The sequence below is a fragment of the Bombina bombina genome, chromosome 9, assembly GCF_027579735.1.
Source record: "Bombina bombina isolate aBomBom1 chromosome 9, aBomBom1.pri, whole genome shotgun sequence".
Classification (NCBI taxonomy): Eukaryota; Metazoa; Chordata; class Amphibia; order Anura; family Bombinatoridae; genus Bombina; species Bombina bombina.
Genome location: NC_069507.1, coordinates 110,541,665 through 110,565,913, shown reverse-complemented (window position 1 = coordinate 110,565,913; position 24,249 = coordinate 110,541,665). Strand labels below are relative to the sequence as shown.

General features: G+C 38.3%; 1 protein-coding gene across 1 annotated transcript in view; it reads left to right on the top strand.

The window, feature by feature from the left end:
- Window positions 1-24,249, top strand: part of CEP55 (centrosomal protein 55) — a 135,384-nt gene that overhangs the window by 2,376 nt on the left and 108,759 nt on the right. Inside the window, exons 2-3 of the mRNA XM_053692917.1 lie at window positions 951-1,137; window positions 15,123-15,368. Of these exons, the coding sequence (XP_053548892.1) occupies window positions 967-1,137; window positions 15,123-15,368 (417 nt within the window). The 5' untranslated portion in view covers window positions 951-966. The remainder of the gene's footprint in view (window positions 1-950; window positions 1,138-15,122; window positions 15,369-24,249) is intronic.

The following is a 24,249-nucleotide window of genomic DNA, read 5'->3' as shown; positions in this document are numbered from 1 at the left end:
TTTATTTCTTGCTGAGAATCTTGGCAACAAATGATAATCAAGTATGCGCATGCGCAAATTGTGAACGCGCGACTGACATACCCTTGTTTATATTGGACTCTGCGCATTGGCTGCGAGCAGGCTGAAAAAGTCAATTGGTCCATTGAAAAAACGTGACCAGGAAATAAATTGACGCCGCAGCAACGGGCTGAATTGAAGATTAAAAAAATATTCTATTAAATGCGGCGAAAACGGTATTTATGTAATTAAATTAAAAAAATCATGAATGAAAGTGCTATTGTTTTGTAAGTAATTATGTAAATCTGAAGAGCTAACTTTACCTTTACCTTTACTTTAAAGGGACACTGAACCCAAATTTTTTCTTTCGTGATTCAGATAGAACATGCAACTTTCTAATTTACTCCTGTTATCAATTTTCTTCGTTCTCTTGCAATCCTTTATTTGAAAAAGAAAGTCCAGAACCCTGGAAAGCACTTGTTTATTGGTGGATGGATTTATCCACCAATCAGCAAGAAGAACCCAGGTTGTTCACCAAAAATGGGCCGGGATCTAAACTTACATTCTTGCTTTTCAAATAAAGATACCAAGAGAATGAAGAACATTTGCTAATTGGAGTAAATTAGAAAGTTGCTTAAAATTGCATGCTCTATCTGAATCACAAAATAAAAAATTTGAGTTCAGTGTCCCTTTAACTCCCATTCAGGAGCCACAATGCATTGCTGCTCCCTAGCAGGACACGGGCAGTTAGCCAATTCAGAACAAGATACGCATGTTTCTGCCAAAGTCCTACTCAGGACCTGATCAGCAGGTGTGCAAGCTTATTTATGAGTTTAGACTTTTGATAACAGCTTTACATTTTTTACATGTCATAAATATATCAAACATTTTAAACAATTGTCAGTCTTTATTTTCATTTTTGTTGCTAAACCCCTGTTTTGTTCTCATTATAGAACATTTTATACAAAAATGAACTCAAAAATATTGGGTAATAAACTGGGTTTCAAATCTGGAGTCTCTAAAACAGACACTGATATGGAAAAACTGATGAAAGAAAACGCAGCTCTAAAAAAGACAATGGAGGAAATGTCCAAATTGAAAGGAAAAATATCTGATACAGAACGAAACCGATTACTAGAGGTAAACTTTATCAGCTCCTTTATAGTCTATCTATTTGTATTGTGGATAGAATAGACATTTTTAAACCACAGAAACAAAAATTCAAATGGAACAAACAAACTTATATATATGAGACAGCCAGGTGCATGTCTGTGTTTAACGCCTTGTCATTGGTTTATGGGACAGTGTACTATAAACAAATTCCCCCCTTTTAATGTTTCAAATGACTTTTTATACCAGTTGCAGAGTATAAAATGTATGGGAAATTGTTGCTTTAGATTTTTTTTTTTATATATGTAATGGCTGTTTTTGCTCTTTGCACGTCCCATTTAAAGGGACAGTCTAGTATAAATCAAACTTTCATTATTCAGATAGGACTTTTAATTTTGATCAACTTTCCAATTTACTTTTATCATCAAATTTTTCTTTTGGTATTCTTAGTTTAAACTAAACATAGGTAGGCTCATATGCTAATTTCTAAGCAATTGAGGGCTGCCTCTTATCACATGCTTTTTAAATCTCTTTTCAACACAAAGAGACAGAAAGTACACGTAGGCCATATAGATAAGACTGTGTTCAGGCACAGGGGGTTATTTAAGATTTAGCACAAAACAATGCTAAATTTAAGACAATAGATAATAAACCTTCACAGGTTTTTTGCTTAGAATGCTAGAATGATAGTATATGTGTCAGAGTGAATATCAAAGCATTCTACTTTGTCAAAGTCTCATTAGGTTGTGGCTTCAAAACACAAAATCAGCTAATCATATACACAAATAAGTCTTAGAAAAGCAAATCTCATACATTTTATACTCTGCAACTGGTAAAACAAGTAATTGGAAACACATTAAGGGAAAAACTATTTTATAGTATACTGCCCCTTTAAGGTAAAAGAAACCAGCAGTCCAATGTGCCAAGAGTGAACATATAAAATGTAACTTTTACTTTTATCTTAGCCAGTGAAGCAGCCTGCAACTGTTCACCTGAACAGTTGCAGGCTGCTTCACCGGCTGTGATACTGCTCTATGCTTGTTTTCTCGAAGATAATTTTTACTTGCATTTACTAATAAAAGTTACATTTATATGTTCACTCTTGGCACATTGGACTGCTGGTTATTTCCACCACTGTGGTGAGAATTTATATTCTTTAAAATAGTTTTTACCTGAATGTGTTCCCCATGACTTGTTATACCATCTGCAGCGTATATAAATGTAAGAGAAATTCTAATCTGTGCTTCTTTTTGCAAAATAAATAGCTGGATTTGCTCTTTGAAACCACAGCCCATCAAAATAGGCTAAGCTTGCAGACAGATCAGATCTTATCTTATCACTCAAATGCTTCCCTTTCTTATCTCTGTCTCTGTACAATACTTAGAAAGAACAATTGAAAATAGACTTTTTAGAGCTTTAGCTTTCGAGTGTAATTTCTTTGCTGTCTGTGTTTACATAGTTTCTAAACCTGCTATTTCAAATGCCAATATAAAGACTAAGGAGCTATTTGTAAACAATTTAATACACTCCAGCAGGTAAAATGGATCATTGGGAACAAATTAAAGGAGTTTCTTTCATATAGGTGGCAAGAGTCCACGATTTGTTACACATGGGATATACATTCCTACCAGGAGGAGGCAAAGTTTCCCAAACCTCAAAGCCTCTAAATACCCCACCCACCTCACTCATATCTCAGTTTAAACTTTGCCTCCTTTGGAGGTGGTTAAAGTATGATGTGCTTAAAGATATGTGCTTCAGTGTATACTAAATTCCAGTTTCCCCTCAGAGTTACAGTGTTTGTCAGAGGGATGTTTGGGGAGCTTAGACTTTAGACACCATGTTGTAAACCTCTGGTAGTCTTTCTAAGGCCCTCTGTAAATTTGTTTCGCAGTAAGCCTTTTTCTGCCTCCCTTTAAAGAGCTACATACTCCCATCTTCTACCTCTGCTGATAGGTTTTTCAGTACTGGTTGGCTGTCTGCTTGACAGTGGACATGTGTCTACAAAAATACAGGTAAATGTGTATTTTTTTTTTCTTTAGACACGGCTTTTATTTTAGGGCACTTGTTAAAGGTATATGCTTATATTTGTTTATATAGGCAGCCCAGGGACAAGCATTAGGATGTTTCATATTGGAAACAGTCAGGGGTTCTAATCGTAATGCGATCTAATTTTTTTTGTTATATGGAGTGTTTAGGCTCAGAGTATACTTACGGTCTCCAGGGGATGTTTTTAAAAAAATTATACAGAGCGGCTGGTGACGTCATAGTGCGCCAGCCCGCTTTTTTTGCCTCAAAAATTTTACCACACTTTTTAGTTTAAGTATTTTCTCTCTATTCTCAATATCGCCCTCATTTTTATATAGGGGCTTTAAAAAAACAGCTAGTAAACGCTCTATATTTATTGTTTTTAAAGAAACCGTTATTTATTTAGCAAACTTCTTTTTAGCACAGACTTTTCCAAATCTCAGTTTTTTTTTTTTTTTATGCAACTAAGAAATTAAATTTTTTCATTTTTGCTTTATTACTTTGTCTGCCATAATGGAACATCCTGCTTCTGTCCCTAAAATTACCATAGAACCTTAGACTGTTGTACACCTTTCTACCAAAGCGAAGTGTGTTTTTTGTAAAACTTCGGAAGTGCCATCTTCAGCAAATTTATGTGACTCTTGTATAGTATTTCTATCACGTCCTTGTGATGTATCTATGGTTTCAAATGCTCCTTAAATTCAAAGATGGATACAGATGGTGTACCCCCAGCAATGAAGACTTTTATTGCTGCTTCGATTCAGAAGGCCCTGACTGAAAGAGTGGAGATTTAACGCTTAGTTCTCAGTCAGAGGTTTTTCAGACTCTAATTAATACTATGGGCTAGATTTATTACTATTACTAATACTATTAGGCGAGCTGAGGCGTACAGGGGCGCGTATACGCGCCCCTGTACGCCTCAGCTTGCCTGTGGCGGGGCGAAATTACCCGCAGGTATTTGGCATTGCACACGAGCGCAATTTTGCGCTCGCGTGCAATCCCGCCCCCTGCCCGCGCACAGCCAATCACGCGCGGGCAGGAGCTGTCAATCTCCTCGGTCGGACTCGACCCAGGAGATTGAATTTCGCCAGTTTAAAGGTGGCGAACAGCTTAGGGAAGCAGCGGTCTTGTGACCGCTGCTTGATAAATCACGGCGAGCAAGTTCTAGTGAGAACTTGCTGCCGTAGGGGCTTCATAAATCTAGCCCTATGATTCAGGGTAGAAAACCTGTTTCCAGGAAAACTTTATTATAAAGTTTGGAAAACTTTTTTTCTTGGTGTTCCACTCATAAGTTTTCTTGGCATATATTTAGGATTCCTAGAATTCTTCAGTTTCTTCAAGATGGTTTAGATAAAAACTTATCTGCCAGTATCTTGAAAGGACCGATTTCTGCTCTTTCTGTAATGTTTCACCGAAAGATTGCTCATCTTCCAGACATTCATTGTTTTTTGTTCAGGCTTTGTCCAGAATAAAACCTGTTATTAAATCTATTTCTCCTCCATGGAGTCTCAGTCTAGTCTTGCAGACTTTACAGGCTCCTCCTTTTGAGCCTATGCATTCTTTAGATCAGTGCTTTCCAAACTGTGTGTCGGGACACACTAGTGTGTCGGCAGCAGTGTGTAGGTGTGTCCCTGCTTCAGCACAAATTTTTTTTTTTTTTTTTTTTGGTTTCTGACTTTGCGCCTGCCTGCTAGGCATATCACATGATTGACACGTGATTGATACCTAGTGGGTCACAGATCATCTTAACCTATTGGTGCAGCTCAGTGGGAACTGAAACTATTCCCATTGGCGGCACATTGGCTCCTGACTGCACGTGTAATCTCCTTAATTGGCTCGTGACTGCATGTGTAGTCAGTGAGTGGGACAGCAGTGTGTTTGCAGCGCGGGCAGTAGTCAATCGTACTCACCGAGCTCTGAGGGCGGCAGCTTAAATGCTGAGCTGAAGTCAGTGGGGTTTTTTTGGCAACTAGCTCCCAGTAGTGCATTGCTGCTCCTGCTCTTGATATATGGATAGGAAGTGGAATCTTAAAAATGCTTGATGATGAAATGCGAGTGTCTTTATCTAATATTCCACCAAATATTCAGAAATTGTGTTCATCCCATCAACCTCACACATCCCCATTAATATAGCAAGTAGCTATTGGTGTTATTAAACTTTTTAATTCTTGCACATACATACTGTTACTTGTAAATAAATTTCATTATTATATAATTTATGTATGTGTCTGTATCTCTTAAAACAAGTTAGTTTAACCTCCTTTTTGCTAGTACAACTGAATTACTGTGTCGCGAAATGATGTAGGTCTAAAAAGTGTGTCACCAACATAACAAGTTTGGAAAGCTCAGCTTTAGATAGTACTTTCTTGGAAAGTCTTGTTTCTAATTACTATTTCTTCTGCTAGTAGAGTTTCTGAATTATCTGCCCTCTTGTGAGTCTCCTTATCTGATTTTTTTTTTTTTTTTCCCCATCAAGGTAAAGCAGTTTTGCCCACTACTTTAAATTTTTTGCCAAAGGTTGTTAATTATAACAACATTAACAGGGAAATTGTTGTCCCTTCTTTGTGTCCTAATCCTAAGAATGATGCTGAAAAGACTGTCCACTCTTTAGATGTTGTCAGGGCTTTGAAATATTATGTTGCTGCCTCTAAAGATTTGAGAAAGACTTCAAATTTATTTGTTATTTTTTTTCTGGTTTACGAAAAGGTCAGAAAGCTTCTGCTATTTATTTAGCCTCTTGGTTAAAACTTCTGATTCACAAAGCTTATTTGGAAGCAGTTCAGTCTCTGCCTCAAAGAATTACAGCTCATTCTACAAGATCAGTTGCCACATCTTGGGCTTTCAAGAATGAGGCTTCAGTTGATCAAATTTGCAAGGTAGCCACTTGGTCTTCTTTGCGTACTTTTTACCAAATTTTACCATTTTTTTTTGTTTTTGCCTCTTCAGAAGCAGCTTTTGGTAGAAAGGCTCTTCAAGCAGTGGTTACTCTTTGATTATGTTGCCTATACACTTTCTTTTTAAAGGGTTTTTTTTTTTTTTTTGTTATTAAAAATACTATTTTGTATATAATTTTTCAGTGGAAAAGAAGCTGTTTCTAGTTTATCTCTCCCTTTAAATTTTTGTTACTCGTGGACTTCCACATCTTGGGTATTATATCCCATGTGTAACAAATCGTGGACTCTCGCCACCTGTATGAAAGAAAACATAATTTTATGTAAGAACTTATCTGATAAGTTCATTGATTTCATGGTGGCGAGAGTCCCTGAGGTCCTCTCCATATTGGTTGTTTTTAACAGAGCACATCTTTTCTTTCCTAAGACATTGAGAGTCCACAACGTCATTCCAATTACTAGTGGGATATTCACTCCTGGCCAGCAGGAGGAGGCAAAGAGCACCACAGCAAAGCTGTTAAGTGTCACTTCCCTTACCCATAACCCTCAGTCATTCTCTTGAGTAAGAGTAGTGGTGGCTTTTAAGCAGTTAGAAAGTAGTGAGGTGGTCCTTGCTCAGATTTCTAACATATTTGCTGCCCTTGATATAGAAAGCCAGAGTTGGTTACTCTGTTCTTCCTTTTTTTTTTTTTTTTTCTACAGGTCTCTGTTAGGAGTATGTGTCCTTTCTAGCCTTGTGAGCTGTCTTCCTGCCGGACAGCTGGATTTGCAGGTAAGTGCTTTTGTCTTCTAGGTTTTGGAGACTTGCACTTAAGGGGATTTCTCTGCATTATTTATTTGGGACATGCTAAATCCTTAGTAGAGGATTTTATTTAGGCAGTGTGCAGGCACATCAAACGTATGTGACAGGAGACTTAGGGTTTAATCTTCCTTTATAGGTATGAAGGAGTTAACTTAAAATTTATGGCTCATTTTATTTATTAAGACTCTGTGTGGGTCTTATTGGGACTTGTGTCAGTTAAGGTTTCAGAGTGAGAACGGCAGACTTAGGACTGAATGTGTCAGTTTACTGTTTGGTCTTAAACGGCTTCTGAAACGCACGCTTTTACTTTAATGCACAGTTTAATTTTCAGCCGGTCACATGACTCCCTCTCTTCTGCTCTCAGATCTGATCGGAGCAGCGTCGGCTGTGTTAGTCGAATCTGTAAGTCTTCCCTGTTAGACCGGCAGGTTTATTCTGGCAAGATTTTTTGTACTCCGGAGGGGCAGATAGGGTACCTCAGTCTGCTGAGGTGTGGAGGTCCTTAAAGGGACTGTCAACACCAGAATTTTTGTTGTGTAAAAAGATAGATAATCCCTTTTATTACCCATTCCCCAGGTTTGCAACCCAACACTGTTATATTAATAAACTTTTTACTTCTGTGACTAACTTGTATCTAAGCATCTTCTGACCGCCCCTAATCACATGACTTTTAGTTATTTTGCATATAGTTGCATTTTAGCCAATTAGTGCAGTGTCTGCTACTAGCCATGGGCGTGATCACAATGCTATCTATATGGCCTACATGAGCTTGCTCTCCCCTGCTGTGAAAAGTAAATAAAATAGAGGCAGTCTTCAAGGGCTTAGAAATTATCATATGAGCCTTCCTAGGTTTGCTTTCAACTAGAATACCAAGAGAACAAAGCAAAATTGTTGATGAGAGTAAATTGGAAAGTTGTTTAAAATTACATGCCCTATTTGAAACATGAAAGGTTTTTTTTTTTTTTTTTTTTTGGACTTGACTGTCCCTTTAATTAGGGGTATGTTTTTGAGCGCAAATTCGCTCTGAGTAAATTTAAATTTAAAGTGACAGTGTCAATTTAAAAAAAAATATTTTTTTTTTACTTATCATTCCTGTATCTCTGGGAATCTTTTAAGCTATGGACATGGAGTAGGAGTCTGTTCTTATGGACAAATGTTTGAATCTTGAAACCCAAATTGTGTTACCCATGCAATTTTCTTCCTCGTGTCTAGATAAAACATTGAAATGTAACGATACATTTCTTGTTTCTGAGCCTAATGTCTCTCAGGATGATGCTGTTCAGGCAATGCCACAGCTTTCTCCTCAAATGTCCCAAGCCTCAATGGCATCACATACAGTGCCCTGCAGTTCCTCTCAGCCTCCTGGAGGAGTTTATTTGCAATCAGATTTTGCTGCACAGATATCCTCTGCGGTATCTGCGGCATTATCTGCTTTTCCTATGTTGTGAAAACGCAAGAGGAAATCTAAACATTTGTCAGATGGTAAGGTGTCTATCCCATCTGCTGCCGTGAAGGTGGACCTTCCTCATAAGTCTGATAAGGAGGATACTTCGGTTGCCTCTGAGGGTGAAATCTCAGATTCTGACAGTATAATTAATTTGTCTAATGCTGAAGAAGTAAAGTTCAGATTTAAGCTTGAACATCTTCATTTACTGTTAAAGTAGGTACTGGCTACTTTGGACGACTCCGACTCTCCTGTCGCTGTCAACCCTAAGAATTCTAATAAGCTTGGCAAATACTATGATGTTCCTTCCTCTGTGGAAGTGTTTCCTGTTCCAGACTGTATGACAGAGATTATTACACAGGAATGGGAGAAGCCAGGGATACCTTTCTCCCTGTCTTTAAAAAGACGTTTCCTGTTGCTGACTCCATTAGAGATTCATGGCGTATGGTGCCTAAGGTAGAAGGGGCTATTTCTACTCTGGCTAAGAGAACTACGCTCTCTATTGTGGATAGCTGTGCCTTTTAAGGATCCCATGGACAAAAAGCTGGAGGCTTATCTAAAAAAATGTATGTTCATCAGGGGCTTCAATGACAACCTGAAGTTTGTATTGCCACAGTAGCAAATGCAGCATCTTATTGGTGTGATGCCTTGTCAGAACTGATTTTAGAGGACACTCTGTTGGAGGAGATCTAGGATAGGATTAAGGCTCTCAAACTAGCCAATTCCTTTATCTCTGATGCTAACATGTAAGTCATTAGACTGGGAGCCAATATGTCAGGCTTCACTGTCCTAGCCCGCAGTGCTCTGTGGCTAAAATCATGGTCAACTGATGTTACCTCCAAGTCCAAGCTTCTGTCGCTACCTTACAAGGGCAAGACCCTCTTTGGTTCCATTCTGGCTGAGATAATTTCTGAAATTACGGGTGGAAAGGGGTCCTTTCTACCACAAGACAAGAAGAATAGACCTAAAGGACGTCAAAGTAATTTTCGTAACTTCAAAGGTCAAAAGTCTTCCTCTCCTTCCTCCAAGCAGAAGCAGTCCATGTCTTCTTGGAAACCCAATCAGCCTTGGAATAAGTGAAAGCAATCAAAGAAGCCCTCTGCTGAGACTAAGCATGGATACAAGATGTCCCAGATCCTTGGGCTTGGGACATAGTATCTCAGTTGTACAAAATAGAATTCAAATCTTGTCCTCCCAAGGTTATCTGCTGATCAGGTAAAAAGAGAGGCATTCTTAAAGTGCGTTCAGGACCTTTCCTCCCTGGGAGTGATAGTTCCAATAAGAGAACAGGGTCTAGGATTTTATTCAAATTTGTGGTTCCCAAAAAAGAGGCAACTTTTTGACCCATTTTAGATCTAAAGTGTCTCAACAAGTTTCTCAGGGTACTGTCCTTCAAAATGGAAACCATTAGTTCCATTCTTCCTTTGGTCCAAGAGGGTCAGTTCATGACGACCATAGACCTGAAGGACGCGTATCTTTATGTTCCCATCCACAGGGATCATCTCTAATTCCAGAGATTCACTTTTCTAGACAAGCTCTTTCAGTTTGTGGCTCTTCTGTTTGGCCTTGTCACAGCTCCCAGAATCTTCTCAAAGGTTCTGGGGGCTCTCTTGGCAGTTGTCAGGTTTAAGGGAATTGTGGTGGCACCTTACCTGGACGACATATTGGTTCAGGCGCCATCTTTTCAACAAGTAAACTCTCATACAGAGATCTTGTCTTTTCTACGTTCCCATGGCTGGAAAGTGAGTTTGGAGAAGAGTTCCCTTGTTCCAGCTATAAGAGTGGTTTTCTTAGGGACCATCATCGATTCCCTATCTATGAAAAATTTTCTGATGGAGGTCAGAAGATCCAAGCTTCTCACTACTTGCCTCTCTCTACAGTCTATTGTTCGGCCATCAGTGGCTCAATGTATGGAGGTAATTGGTCTGATAGTTGCTTCCATGGACGCTTGATTACATTTGAGAGCTCTGCAATTATGCATGCTCGGACAATGGAACAGAGACCATTCAGATCTATCTCAGAGGATAGATGTTGACAAGAGACTTTCTCTCTTTCTCTCTTTCTCTCTCAGGGCACATGCTTCCGGAGACCCTCCTGGCTGATTGTGACCACGGATGCCAGCCTGCTAGACTGGGGAGCAGCCTGGGACTCGTTTAAAGGCTCAGGGCCAATGGATTCGGGAGGAGTCTTCTCTTCAATAAACATCTTGGAGTTGAGAGCGATCTTCAATGCTCTGATGGCCTGGCCTCAGTTGTCCTTAGCCCGGTTTATCAGGTTCCAGTCGCACAACATTACCTCAGTGGCTTACATCAACCACCAGGGTGGAACTCGGAGTTCCTTGGCCAGAACGCCAAGCTTCCACGGTACGGTTCAAGGTCTACAGATCCTCAGGCCGTCCTGATAGATGCTCTGGCGGTTCCTTGGGACTTCGGTCTAGCATACTGTCTCCTCTGTTTTGCTCTCCTTCCACAAGTCATTGCTCGTATCAAACAGGAGAGAGCGTCTGTAATTCTAATAGCTCCTGCATGGCCTTGCAGGATCTGGTTTGCGGACATAGTGAAGATGTCATCTCTGAGGAAGGGTCCTTTCCTCCATCCAAATCTTGTTTCTCTGAAGATCACTGCTTGGAGATTGGACGCTTAATTCTGCCTAAGCATGGGTTTTTTGAGTCTGTCATTGATACTATGATTCTGGCTCGCAAGCCTGTTACTCGTAAGATTTACCACAAGATATGGCATAAATACCTTTTTTTATTGGTGTGAATCAAAGGGCTTCTCTTGGAGTAGGGTCAGGATTCCTATTTTTTGTCTTTTCTCCTGGATGGTCTGGAAAAAGGGTTGTCAGTTAGTTCTCTGAAAGGTCAGATTTCTGCATTATCTATTATTTTACATAAGCGTCTGGTGGATGTGCCAGATGTTCAATCTCTCTTTGTCAGGCTCTGGTTAGTATCAGGCCTGTGTTTAAATCTGCTGCTCCTCCTTGGAGCCTTAACCTAGTTCTTAGAATTTTGCAGCAGGCTCCTTTTGAGCCAATGCATTCCATAGATATTAAGCTGTTATCTTGGAAGGTTTTGTTTCTTATTGCTATTTCTTCTGCTCAGAGAGTTTCTAAACTCTCGGCTTTGCAGTGCGATTCACCCTACCTTATTTTTCATGCGGATAAGGCGGTCCTTTGAACTAAATTGGGGTTTCTCCCTAAGCTGGTTTCGGATAGAAATATTAATCAGGAGATTGTTGTTCCTTCTTTGTCCTAATCCTTCCTCTCATAAGGAACGTCTGTTGCACAACTTGGATGTGGTGCACGTTCTAAAATTCTACCTACAGGCTACTAAGGACTTTCGCCAGTCTTCTACCCTGTTTGTTTGTTTCTTTGGAAAGCGTAAGGGTCAGAAGGCTACTTTTTCCCTCTGGTTGAGAAGTATGATTCGTTTTGCTTATGAGACTACTGGACAGCAGCCTCCTGAGAGACTTACAGCTCATTCCACTAGGGCTGTCTCCTCTTCTTGGGCTTTCAAAAATGAAGCATCTATGGAACAGATTTGCAAGGCTGCAACTTGGTCCTCTCTGCATACTTTTTCCAAATTCTACAAATTTGATACTTTTGCCTCAGCTGAGGGTTCCTTTGGGAGAAAGGTTCTTCAAGCGGTGGTTCCTTCTGTTTAGGTCCGCCTGTCTTATTCTCCCTCCCTGTTAATTCCGTGTCCTTTAGCTTGGGTATTGGTTCCCACTAGTAATTGGATTGACGTTGTGGACTCTCCATGTCTTAGGAAAGAAAACAAAATTTATGCTAACCTGATGATACATTTCTTTTTTTCTTTCCGGACATGGAGAGTCCACGACCCCACCCTTTAGATTAGACAGTAATTTTTTACTAAACCTCAGGCTGCTCTACACCTTTTGTGTTATCTTCTTTTTCCATTTCCCTTAGGCTGAATGACTGGGGGTTATGGGTAAGGGAAGTGGCACTTAACAGCTTTGCTGTGGTGCTCTTTGCCTCCTCCTGCTGGCCAGGAGTGAATATCCCACTAGTAATTGGAATGACGTGGACTCCATGTCCGGAAAGAGAGAAATTTATCAGGTAAGCATAAATTTTGGGAAACGTTGACTCCTCCTGGTAGGAATGTATATCCCATGTGTAACAAATCGTGGACTCTCCCCACCATGAAATAAATTAATCTATCAGGTAAGTTCTTACATAAAATATGTTTTTGTGTAAACTGTCTAATTATTATATCACTCTAAATAAACACAATGGCTTCCATTTTTTTTTATCTCTGTCTGAGATAACAACCAAAAATAAACATTTTAGTACTTTTTTTTTTTTTATTTTTTTTTATTTTACCCCACAAAAGGGATACAATTTCTTCTAAACCTGACCTGTTAACATAGCTTTTCTATAATCAATACTTATGTACTGAAGTTTTCAGTATAGGTGGGGATACAACGGGCAAAATCAGTTATTTGAAACGACAAAATAAACGTAAAGGAGCTACTTGTAATACATATAATACACTCCAGCAGATAAAATGGATCTCTGGTAACACATTAAAGGGGAGAAACTTTGATGGTGCACTGTCCCTTAAAAAAAAAAAGAAGCATGTAACTTTAAGACTATTGACCCTATACTACTGTATGTTTAACCACCACAAAGAAGTTAAACACACAGTAGAAGTACCGACTCCCAGAGCACTACTGGTTTTGAGTGGAAACCACTGCTGATCTAATCGGCAGTGCTAGTCGGGCAACTCGGGTGTGTAACTAGTGCTGCTAGTGGATCAGTGGCAGTTTCTGATGAGAACCGCAGAGCACTGCTGGTCCAAAGCAGAAAATCACCCAATTAGCAGTGCTAGTTGTAACATTGGGCTGTGTGACTACCACTGCTGATTGTGTTAGCACAGTGTTTCACAAATCCAGTCCTTACTAGTGTTCACTCTAAGGCCAGTTTTGTGAGTGGCCCAGCGGTTAAATGGACAGTCTAGTCAAAATTAAACTTTCATGATTACGATAGGGCATGCAATTTTAAACAACTTTCCAATTTAAGTTTTATCATCAAATGTGCTTTGTTCTATTGGTGGTATTTGTTGAAAGCTAAACCTAGTAAAAAGTGTATTATTATAACTGTGTTGGATGTGCAAAACTGGGGAATGAGTAATAAAGATGTTATCTATCTTTAAAAAAACAAACAAAAAAAAAACAATTCTGGAGTAGACTGTCCCTTTTTAATTAGAGCAATTAGCAAACACTTCACAATGTAGACTGCAAGGTGGGGTTCCTGCTTGGCCACTCGCAAAACTGGCTTTAGAGAGAACACTGCTCAGGACCCTTAAAGGGACAGTCTTTTACAGAATTGTTATTGTTAAAAAGGTAGATAATCCCTTTTTATTAACCATTCCCCAGTGTTGCATACCCAACACGGTTATAGTAATACATTTTTACCTCTTTAGACTGCCCCCTTATCTCAGTTATTTTGACAGACTTGCATTTTAGCCAATAAGTGCCCTCTCATAAGTAACTCCACAGGCGTGAGCATAATGTTATCTGTGGTACACATGAACTAACGCCCTCCAGCCTTAAACAAAAACAACAACCTGTCAAATTCATTCAGATAAGAGGCGGCCTTCAAGGGCTTAGAATTTGGCATATGAGCTTACCCAGGTTTAGCTTTCAACAAAGAATACCAAGAGGAGAAAGCAAATTTGATAATAAAAGTGAATTGGAAAGTTGTTTAAAATTGCATGCCCTATCTGATTCATGAAAGTTAAATTCTGAGAGAGCCGCACTTATCGGCGGAGCAGTAAAGAGGTAAAAAAAATTAAATATAAAAAATGTCATGAATTAAACTCAGGCTCATTTTTTAAAAGTCTATACAATGGCATGAGGCAGTCGTGTTCACTTTACATTTACTTTAAAACATAATGAATATCTTCCCTTGAAACACTGGGTTAGCAACCATGTCTACTTTAGAAAAGCAGTGGTCTGCAGTTCCAAAGTGACAGTATGTGTTTTTATTACCCCTTTACAGTAGTTAAAGGGACATTGTACACTAAATTTTTTCATTACATAAATGTTTTGTAGATAATCCATTTATATAGCCCATCTGGGGGTGTTTTTATAACAATATATAGTTTTGTTTTTTTGTTTTGTTTTTTTTTTTAAGAAAGTTGTGCTACTTTTCAGACCCCTAACCTGGCTCCACAGTGCCAGGTGTATACACACGTTTACAGACTCCTGCAAGCTCCTGTTTGTTATCTGTCTTTTCATATACTGGGGAGGGGGGAGTATCTGCTCTTTTTGTTTTCCCAGCCCCTTTCAGTGGGTGTCTAAGACTACGTCGTCAACCGTGCAAAACTGGGTTTTTAAAAGGTTTTATACTGGCTTTTTAGATCAGTATCTGTGCATATTCTTCTTTATAGTAGTGTCTATTATATGCAGTTATATGAAAATTGGTGTACACTGTTTCTTTAAACACATAGCATTGAAGGGTCGATAATGTTAAAATTACATACTCTAACTGTAACAAATAAGAGCATATAAATTAGTTTTTCACTATAATAGGCCACTATAGTAAAAAAAAATGACAAGCTCTAATCTGTTAGAATGTGTAATTTTAATAATATCGACCTTGCAATGCTATGTGTTTAACCCTGCAAATTGGGTCATGTTCTTTAAGTAGCAATTTTATTACATTTAAGATCAATTAATTATTAGATGGATACGTTTGAAATTGTTGGCTAAAGTTTTGGCCATGTGCTAACAAAGAGCTCCTTCATATAAAGTTCACATTTTAATAGAAAAGTTTTCACTATTTTTTTAATATTCCTTTCTAACCACACCCCTTTCTGTTCCAAATGCAGAAAATACTAGAATTGGAAACTCAGAAGGAGAGAAATGACCAAGAGAACTCCAGTAAAAACGAAGAAATTGCTAAACTGAAAGAAGCACTAAGGTCTAAAAATAATACAAATGGCTTCAGTGCCGCCCTGGAAGAAAAAGCAAAGGCTGCTGAAATGATCGCAGAGGATTTAAGGAACCAAATAACTACTTTAACTGCACGATGCGTAGCACTGGAGTCTGGGGTAACAGTGCAGCAAAATTCTCAGGTAGTGGCATAGACTGACAGCATTTCTTGGGTATTGATAGATACATCATTGGTCTGTTACACAGCACATAGTGGAGACATTAACAAACTGATGCATTAGAGTGTGAAATGTTGTCACTAGTGACTCTGAAATGTTATGTGTTTAACCCTTGCATAGGGGTTAATTAACCCTTTCCTGATGGGACTTATTTGTCTACATCGGGACAAAGTAATGGGTCAGGGGGAGTGCCTATGACGCTAGGCACGCCCTCCGGCCCACAATCCCATTTAGCAAGCGGCTATGGCTTCAGGACAGCCAAGCGGCTAGAGCGTTTTATGCCGTCCTAACGGCGCTAAAGCCCAGCGCAGTTAGGTCAGCATGGAACGTCCTAACGGCAGGAAGGGGTTAAAGAACTTGAGAACAAATTGACTTAATTCACACAGATTGCGAATTGAGTTCAACAAAAATATGCTTTTATGTACTGTGAAACATCGTTATGTATTCATATAGTAAATCAATACTTTTTACTCATTAAAATATAACTTTTATTTCTTGCTTTAAAAAGGACAGCAGTATTACACCTTTATTTGCTGCCTGCATTGCTGCATTTAAAAACACATTTCCTAGTTGTATTATTTCAACTCTAATAAATAAATAGTAAATGAGTTACGATCCTAAGTGGAGTGAAACAAACTATTTTGGTTATGTTTGTATCTATAGCCTAAATCATGGCTTGACAAAATAAATCCTTGTATTCAAGTAATGAGTGTTTCACTGTGCTCTAGGTCTCTCAACCTAAAATTCTATTATCTTTATACGTAAAAAGATAGCCGACTGGCCAATATCAATTTGAAGCTATTTGAGAAAATCTCACTATTTTAACTGAGATATTGTTTCGTAGTAAAACAGCCTGACGATATGTTTGGTTGTGATTCAAAATGTATTACTCCATTAGTTGTCTATAGCGTTAGAGATGGCTGAGTACTGTTTTTCTCATGCGGCAAGCGATTGTAACTTTAACATATAGATTGGAGAGTGGCAGATAAAGTCAATTATTTCTGGCTTTATAATTTGTGTTAAATTGATATCTCTGATTGTTATATGATATCTGGTAACCTCACGTCGGTATGTTGAAGCAGGTCAGTTATAAGTAATGTCGTGAGATTTGGCTCTTACTTTGTTCGGTTAAGTTAATTAAAGATCAGTGTCTCACGTATATTTCTTAAGAAATTGTACTAGATGTTAGGTAGTGTTTAACTTCTATATTTCACGTTTTGTGCTCCAGATATTTTAGTTTTAATTTAAACTTAACATTTGGATTATACCTTAGTATTGGTCCTGTAATAATTTGTTACAGTTTAACTGCTGGTTGTACAGAATAAGTTACAAAGTGCAATACTTATCTGCTGTCTGAACCTGCTAATGGTTTTGTTAATATTCAGTTTCGGTTATTCCGGTTATATAATGTTGCCTTTATATTATGAATTACCGCTAAGCTGGATATATCATGTTACCTTTAAATTACCGATATCCAGATTACCTTGAATTATCGTCACTTTTGTGCTAGCGTTACCATTATATTCTCACTATATAAAATTACAGAGATAACTGCTGAATAGCCGTTACTACATTCTGCAGTTAACCAAATAGTTGCTGTATTGCCGGGTACAAAATCTTGCCTTAAACTTCACGCTATACTTGTTTACCTTGTGATTACCTCTATACTAGATAAATAATATTGCCCGAGTATTGCCGGTTTCCCGGATTACCTAAAGGTTACCGAATTTGTTATGCTGCCACTTGCTGTTGAAATTTGATTACCAAAATAGCTATAAAATAATTGTTACTAGGAGTAACTCTCAATCTACCATATTATTTGTTTAGCCATTAAGTATATTAGTACAGTTAGCGATCTAAAATTTTTTGAGCTATGCCAGAGATATTTTTAACAATATATTAAATTAGAGTTTTCAATTATTTTAACAACATTGGAGAGCAGTTAAAAACTGTAAAACTCTAATTTAATATATTGTTAAAAATATCTCTGGCATAGCTCAAAATTTTTTAGATCGCTAACTGTACTAATATACTTAATGGCTAAACAAATAATATGGTAGATTGAGAGTTACTCCTAGTAACAATTATTTTATAGCTATTTTGGTAATCAAATTTCAACAGCAAGTGGCAGCATAACAAATTCGGTAACCTTTAGGTAATCCGGGAAACCGGCAATACTCGGGCAATATTATTTATCTAGTATAGAGGTAATCACAAGGTAAACAAGTATAGCGTGAAGTTTAAGGCAAGATTTTGTACCCGGCAATACAGCAACTATTTGGTTAACTGCAGAATGTAGTAACGGCTATTCAGCAGTTATCTCTGTAATTTTATATAGTGAGAATATAATGGTAACGCTAGCACAAAAGTGACGATAATTCAAGGTAATCTGGATATCGGTAATTTAAAGGTAACATGATATATCCAGCTTAGCGGTAATTCATAATATAAAGGCAACATTATATAACCGGAATAACCGAAACTGAATATTAACAAAACCATTAGCAGGTTCAGACAGCAGATAAGTATTGCACTTTGTAACTTATTCTGTACAACCAGCAGTTAAACTGTAACAAATTATTACAGGACCAATACTAAGGTATAATCCAAATGTTAAGTTTAAATTAAAACTAAAGGATCTGGAGCACAAAACGTGAAATATAGAAGTTAAACACTACCTAACATCTAGTACAATTTCTTAAGAAATATACGTGAGACACTGATCTTTAATTAACTTAACCGAACAAAGTAAGAGCCAAATCTCACGACATTACTTATAACTGACCTGCTTCAACATACCGACGTGAGGTTACCAGATATCATATAACAATCAGAGATATCAATTTAACACAATACATTATAAAGCCAGAAATAATTGACTTTATCTGCCACTCTCCAATCTATATGTTAAAGTTACAATCGCTTGCCGCATGAGAAAAACAGTACTCAGCCATCTCTAACGCTATAGACAACTAATGGAGTAATACATTTTGAATCACAACCAAACATATCGTCAGGCTGTTTTACTACGAAACAATATCTCAGTTAAAAATAGTGAGATTTTCTCAAATAGCTTCAAATTGATATTGGCCAGTCGGCTATCTTTTTACGTATAAAGATAATAGAATTTTAGGTTGAGAGACCTAGAGCACAGTGAAACACTCATTTACTATTTATTTATTAGAGTTGAAATAATACAACTAGGTGATGTGTTTTTAAATGCAGCAATGCAGGCAGCAAATAAAGGTGTAATACTGCTGTCCTTTTTAAAGCAAGAAATAAAAGTTATATTTTAATGAGTAAAAAGTATTGATTTACTATATGAATACATAACGATGTTTCACAGTACATAAAAGCATATTTTTGTTGAACTCAATTCGCAATCTGTGTGAATTAAGTCAATTTGTTCTCATGTCTAGTCCTATGCTTACGTACTGCTCCCAAAATTAGACCTAATTACACGAGTATTACTCTTATACAAGGTCTCTAGGGAGATTACCTCAATTCAGTATTCTATCATATAAAGACAAATCAAAATAAAATTGGAGATTTGTTTCCTATTTGTTCTTTCCTTTTGGGTTAAAGAACTTCTCTGATCCTTAGCAAAAACTAACACAGATCCATTAATCTGTAGATGATGGGTAAGAACAGAAGCTCAACATGGCCTATTATTGCATATGACAGGTGTTTTCTATCTTTCTAAGCATTTGTTTGGTTATATATAGCAAGTGAATATTTACAATGTTATGAAGCCTGATGAAACTCGGAAACACTTGATTTGATTATGTTATTAAAGGTACAGTCAACCCAAAAATAGTTTTAAGTTATATCTGTAAAGTTTCCATAGATCGTTTTTTACAAATGTAGCCCAGTTTTTAAATATTTTTTTTTTTGCAAGTAAAATCACTTATTAAAATCACTTGCTTTTGGGGCTGCTGCCGTTTGTAAATGTCCGTCTGTCACCTCCTCTATTTCGTCATCAGTGACATCATGATCTTCTTGTGATCCCTGTAATTTTTTTTTATCTTCCTCGTAACCGCCTTTAGCGCATGCGCAATGCGCCTGTTGTGGCATGCATAGTGAATGTTTTAAAGGTCCGTAATAGTCGAAATATTACATACTCCTAACTTGTTCCAGCATGCGATTTTAAGACTGTTGACCCTACACTACTATGGGCTAATTTATCACACGCCCGTAAACGGGCAGATGGCAAATCGGCCCGTTTACGGGCTTGTGGTAAATTAGCATTCCACTTGTAATTTAGCCCATAGTAGTGTAGGGTCAACAGTCTTAAAATTGCATGCTGGAACAAGTTTGAGTATGTAATATTTCAACTATTATGGACCTTTAAAATTTACTGTCTCGCGATAAATAACCAGGCGTTACAAGTGGCTGGTTATTGTTACAGCGAGCTTGCGGTAGCAATCAGCGCTCCGAAAATTAATCGGCGATCAGATCTCTGGTTAATTTTCTAAATGGCCCCCCAATTGCCCCCAAATTTCAGTGTAGAGTTTGGTTCTAATAAAAAATAAATAATAATTTTAAATAAATGCACAAAGCGTTTTTTTAGTGCTTAAAGTGAATGTAAATTTTGATGCTTAAGTGCCCGGTTTTTAAAAATTAGATTAAAAACAGGGCCACTTTAATTCATCAAAATTTACATTTCACTCGTGTTGTGAAAAAAACCTTACCTTTTTAATCTTCACAGCAGCTCCAGCTTCCTCCGCCCGTCGCAAAGACTCTTCCTGGGTCTAAAATGAGGAATCCAGCTTCCTCCAATCACGGGATTGAATCAGACACTGATTTCCCCGGGGGGGGGGGGGGGGAGCCGTGATTGGAGGATGACCCATCCATCATTTCTGACATCAGAAATGGCTTGCAACGACTGGAGGAAGCTGGAGCAGCTGTCAAGTTTAAAAGGTAAGTGTTTTTTTTTTCTTTTCTTTCTTTCCACAACAGGTGTGAAATGTAAATTTTGATGAATTAAAGTGCCCCTGTTCTTAATCAAATTTTTAAAAACCAGGCACTTTAGCATCAAAATTTACATTCACTTTAAAGTTGGCGGATGTGGGGTGTCTTTTACATTGCGGTATATGGGAAATTGTGTGTTCTCTGTAAATATCTATGTATATGCTTACATACATATATATTTGTGTATACACATATAAACACATAAATATATATGTATATTTTCATATACATATATTTACATTTGCTACCCATCGCTGTGCATCTTACCCCTTTGCTGCACTAGGTTCTCATGCTGTGTCTTGCTGGAACCTATGGTAGCGCTTGCTGATTGGTGGTTAAATGAAGCCACCAATAAACGAGTGCTATCCAGGGTGCTGAACCTAAAATGGGTCGGCTTCTAAGCTTTACATTTCTTTATAGCAAGAAAATGAAGAAAAATTGATAATAGGAGTAAATTAGAGCATGCAGTTTTGGGCAACTTTCTATCTGAATCATGAGAGAACAAAATTTGAGTCTAGTATCCCTTTAAATTTTAAATAGCAGCATGTTTAAAAAAAACAAACAAAAAAAAAAATGCTTTTTGCAAAAAATATCAGTTTTTCAGTAGCATACTGTCAGGGTGCCAGGAATCAGACTGAGACGAGAAGTGCAAAAATAATCACACCTTTTATTAATAGCAAAAAAATAATAAAAAGTCCACAAGTCGAATAACAAGCCAGGAGTCAAAACCAGAGCTGGTAGTCAGACGAGCCGAGTCAGGAGCCAAAGCGAATAGTCAGACGAGCTGGAATCGGGAACAAGGAAAACAGCAGAGTCAGGAACAAGCCAGGGATTAGGAACCAGGAAGGACGTCAGGCAGCCAGGTAATACACAGGAACTCTCACAAACAGGTCTGAGACGACGCAAAGGCAAAGCATACTGAACAGAGGCCCTTTAAATAATAAGTGATGACATCACAATTCTGAGACTGCATCCTGTCTCACATGGATGTTGCACACCAGTCTGGCCATCAAAGGAAGTGCAGGAAATGAGCAGCATCCCCCACAATGCACCATAGTCAGGAAGAGAGGTGAGTAAAATGACTGCCAGCAGCACATGGCAAACAAAGCAGGGGAAAAAACCCTGACACATAAGCACATATGCTGTGAATGATTGGCATCAGCGTTCAAACATCACTCTTTCAAAGAGACAGCAGCAGCTTGTATGACACAAATTAAGTTTTCAGTGACTCAACACACACCAACGTCGGCTCGCTAATCCAACCATGGTGCTAAAATTCTGATTCTCTAGCTACACATAGCATATGTGCGTATGCCACTGAAACCGTAATACATTTTACAAGAAGCATTTTTGCTAATAGGGATATATGAAGAAAATGCTTCTATTTAAACTGAAATCTACTCATGCACATTTCAGCGTTGACCTTTCTTTCTCTGTCCTAGAACTTATCAAATCCCAGTCAAGTATGGGTATAAAAGTCAGATTGAATATATTTGCATGCAATATGTTTGTCCTATTTAAAAGGAATTCTCAAAATAATGAGAAAATAAATATATATTTGGAAATAAAGACATTGCCACCTTGTTGCAAGTAAAGATACTTGCAACATGGTGGCAATGTCTTTATTAACAAATATTTCCTAGACAAGACTGCTTCAGTCTTGTCTTGCCCATGAAATCAGCTCCATCTGCAACACCACTTGATTCAAACCCTAAACTCAAGAGAACTTGTGGGTGTTCCCCATTACTGCAGCAGTGGTTTCAGTGTCCTAGAATTGATGTAATCGCAGAAAATGCAGCATATCAGCAGAAAGAATGGGACACATGCAGAAACTTAGTGCTTTCACTTTGCAGCACTGCTCAACATTAGACTGTTCTCCTCAAACTGAGCTTTGACCTGGCTGCACTTTGTAAGTTTTCCTTAACACGGGGCAGCCAGAGAAAAGTGCTGTTTGAAGAGAACAATCAAAGGAGCAGTGCATTGATTGACTAGCTCTTAGGGATTTTTTTTTTAATCCTGCCCCCTAGCCTTTCCCGGTCTGCCAAACTGACTTCTGAATGTAAGACATTCTTGGGAGCAATGCACCTTTTTTATTACTATTTTTGTAACTATTTGATGTTAGACCAAGAGAAAAGGAAATAAAGTTGTTTTACCCCTTAATGACAGACGATGTACAGGGTATGTCCTCAAAAAAAAAAATACAGTTAACCACCGAGGACGTACCCTGTACGTCGTCGGTCTGGGAAAGCGGTGGAAGCGATGCTTCGAGTCGCTTTCCGGTTATTGCAGTGATGCCTCTATATGGAGGCATCCTACAATAACATCCGTTGGCCATCCGATGCAGAGAGACACTCTGTGGCCCTCTCTGCACCGGACATCGATGGCTGGTATCGTTGGTTGGTGGGTGGGAGGTGGGTGACGGCCATCGATGGGCCTAATGATGTGGAGGGGGGGCGGGATAGTTGGCGGGGGTAGCAGGCGGGCGCGTGTACGGGGAGGGAGCAGGTGGGAACTGCTACACTACAGAAAATGTATATAGTATAAAATTGATCAGTGGGGGGAATGTTAAAAAAATAAATAAACCGATAAATCAGGGGGTGTTGGGTTGTTCTGTGGGGGGAAGCTACACTACAGAAAAAACAACGGGGAAAAAAATAACACATTTTTTTCTGCAAACTGGGTACTGGCAGACAGCTGCCAGTACCCAAGATGGCCCCAAAAAGGCAGAGGGAGAGGGTTAGAGAGCTGTTTGGGGGGATCAGGGAGGTTGGGGGCTAAGGGGGGATCCTACACAGCAGCATTTGTGAATATGCTAAAAAAAATAAAAAATCGGATACCTTTTTATTTTAGTACTGGCAGACTTTCTGACAGAACTTAAAGGGACACTGAACCCAAATTTTTTCTTTCATGATTCAGATAGAGCATGCAATTTTAAGCCACTTTCTAATGTATTCCTATTAATTTTTCTTTGTTCTCTTGCTGTCTTTATTTTAAAAAGACATCTAAGCTTTTTTTTATTCAGAACTATGGACAGCACTTTTTTATTGGTGGATGAGTTTATCCACCAATCAGCAAGAACAACCCAGGTTGATCACCAAAAATGGGCCGGCATCTAAACTTTCTTGCATTTCAAATAAAGATACCAAGAGAATGAAGAAAATTTGATAATAGGAGTAATATAGAAAGTTGCTTAAAATGTCATGCTCTATCTGAATCACGAAAGAAAACATTTGGGTACAGTGTCCCTTTAAGATGGTGGGGACAATTGTGGGGTGGGGGAGGGAAGGGAGCTGTTTGGGAGGGATCAGGGGGTGTGATGTGTCAGGTGGGAGGCTGATCTCTACACTAAAGCTAAAATTAACCCTGTATGCTCCCTACAAGCTACCTAATTAACCCCTTAACTGCTAGCCATAATACACGTGTGATGCGCAGCGGTATTTAGCGGCCTTCTAATTACCAAAAAGCAACGCCAAAGCCATATATGTCTATTTCTGAAGAAAGGGGATCCCAGAGAAGCATTTACAACCATTTGTGATATAATTGCACAAGCTGTTTGTAAATAATTTCAGTGAGAAACCTAAAATTGTGAAAAATTTAAGGTTTTTTTTATTTGATCACATTTGGCGGTGAAATGGTGGCATGAAATATACCAAAATGGGCCTAGATCAATACTTGGGGTTGTCTACTACACTAAAGCTAAAATTAACCCTAGAAGCTCCCTACATGCTCCCTAATTAACCCCTTCATATATATATATATAATGTGTGTGTGTCTATTTCTATATCTATATATATCAAGGGATATTCAGGGATTCATGAAAGATATGTGTTCCAATGTAACTAGCACTAATTTTGAAAAAAGTGTTTTGGAAATA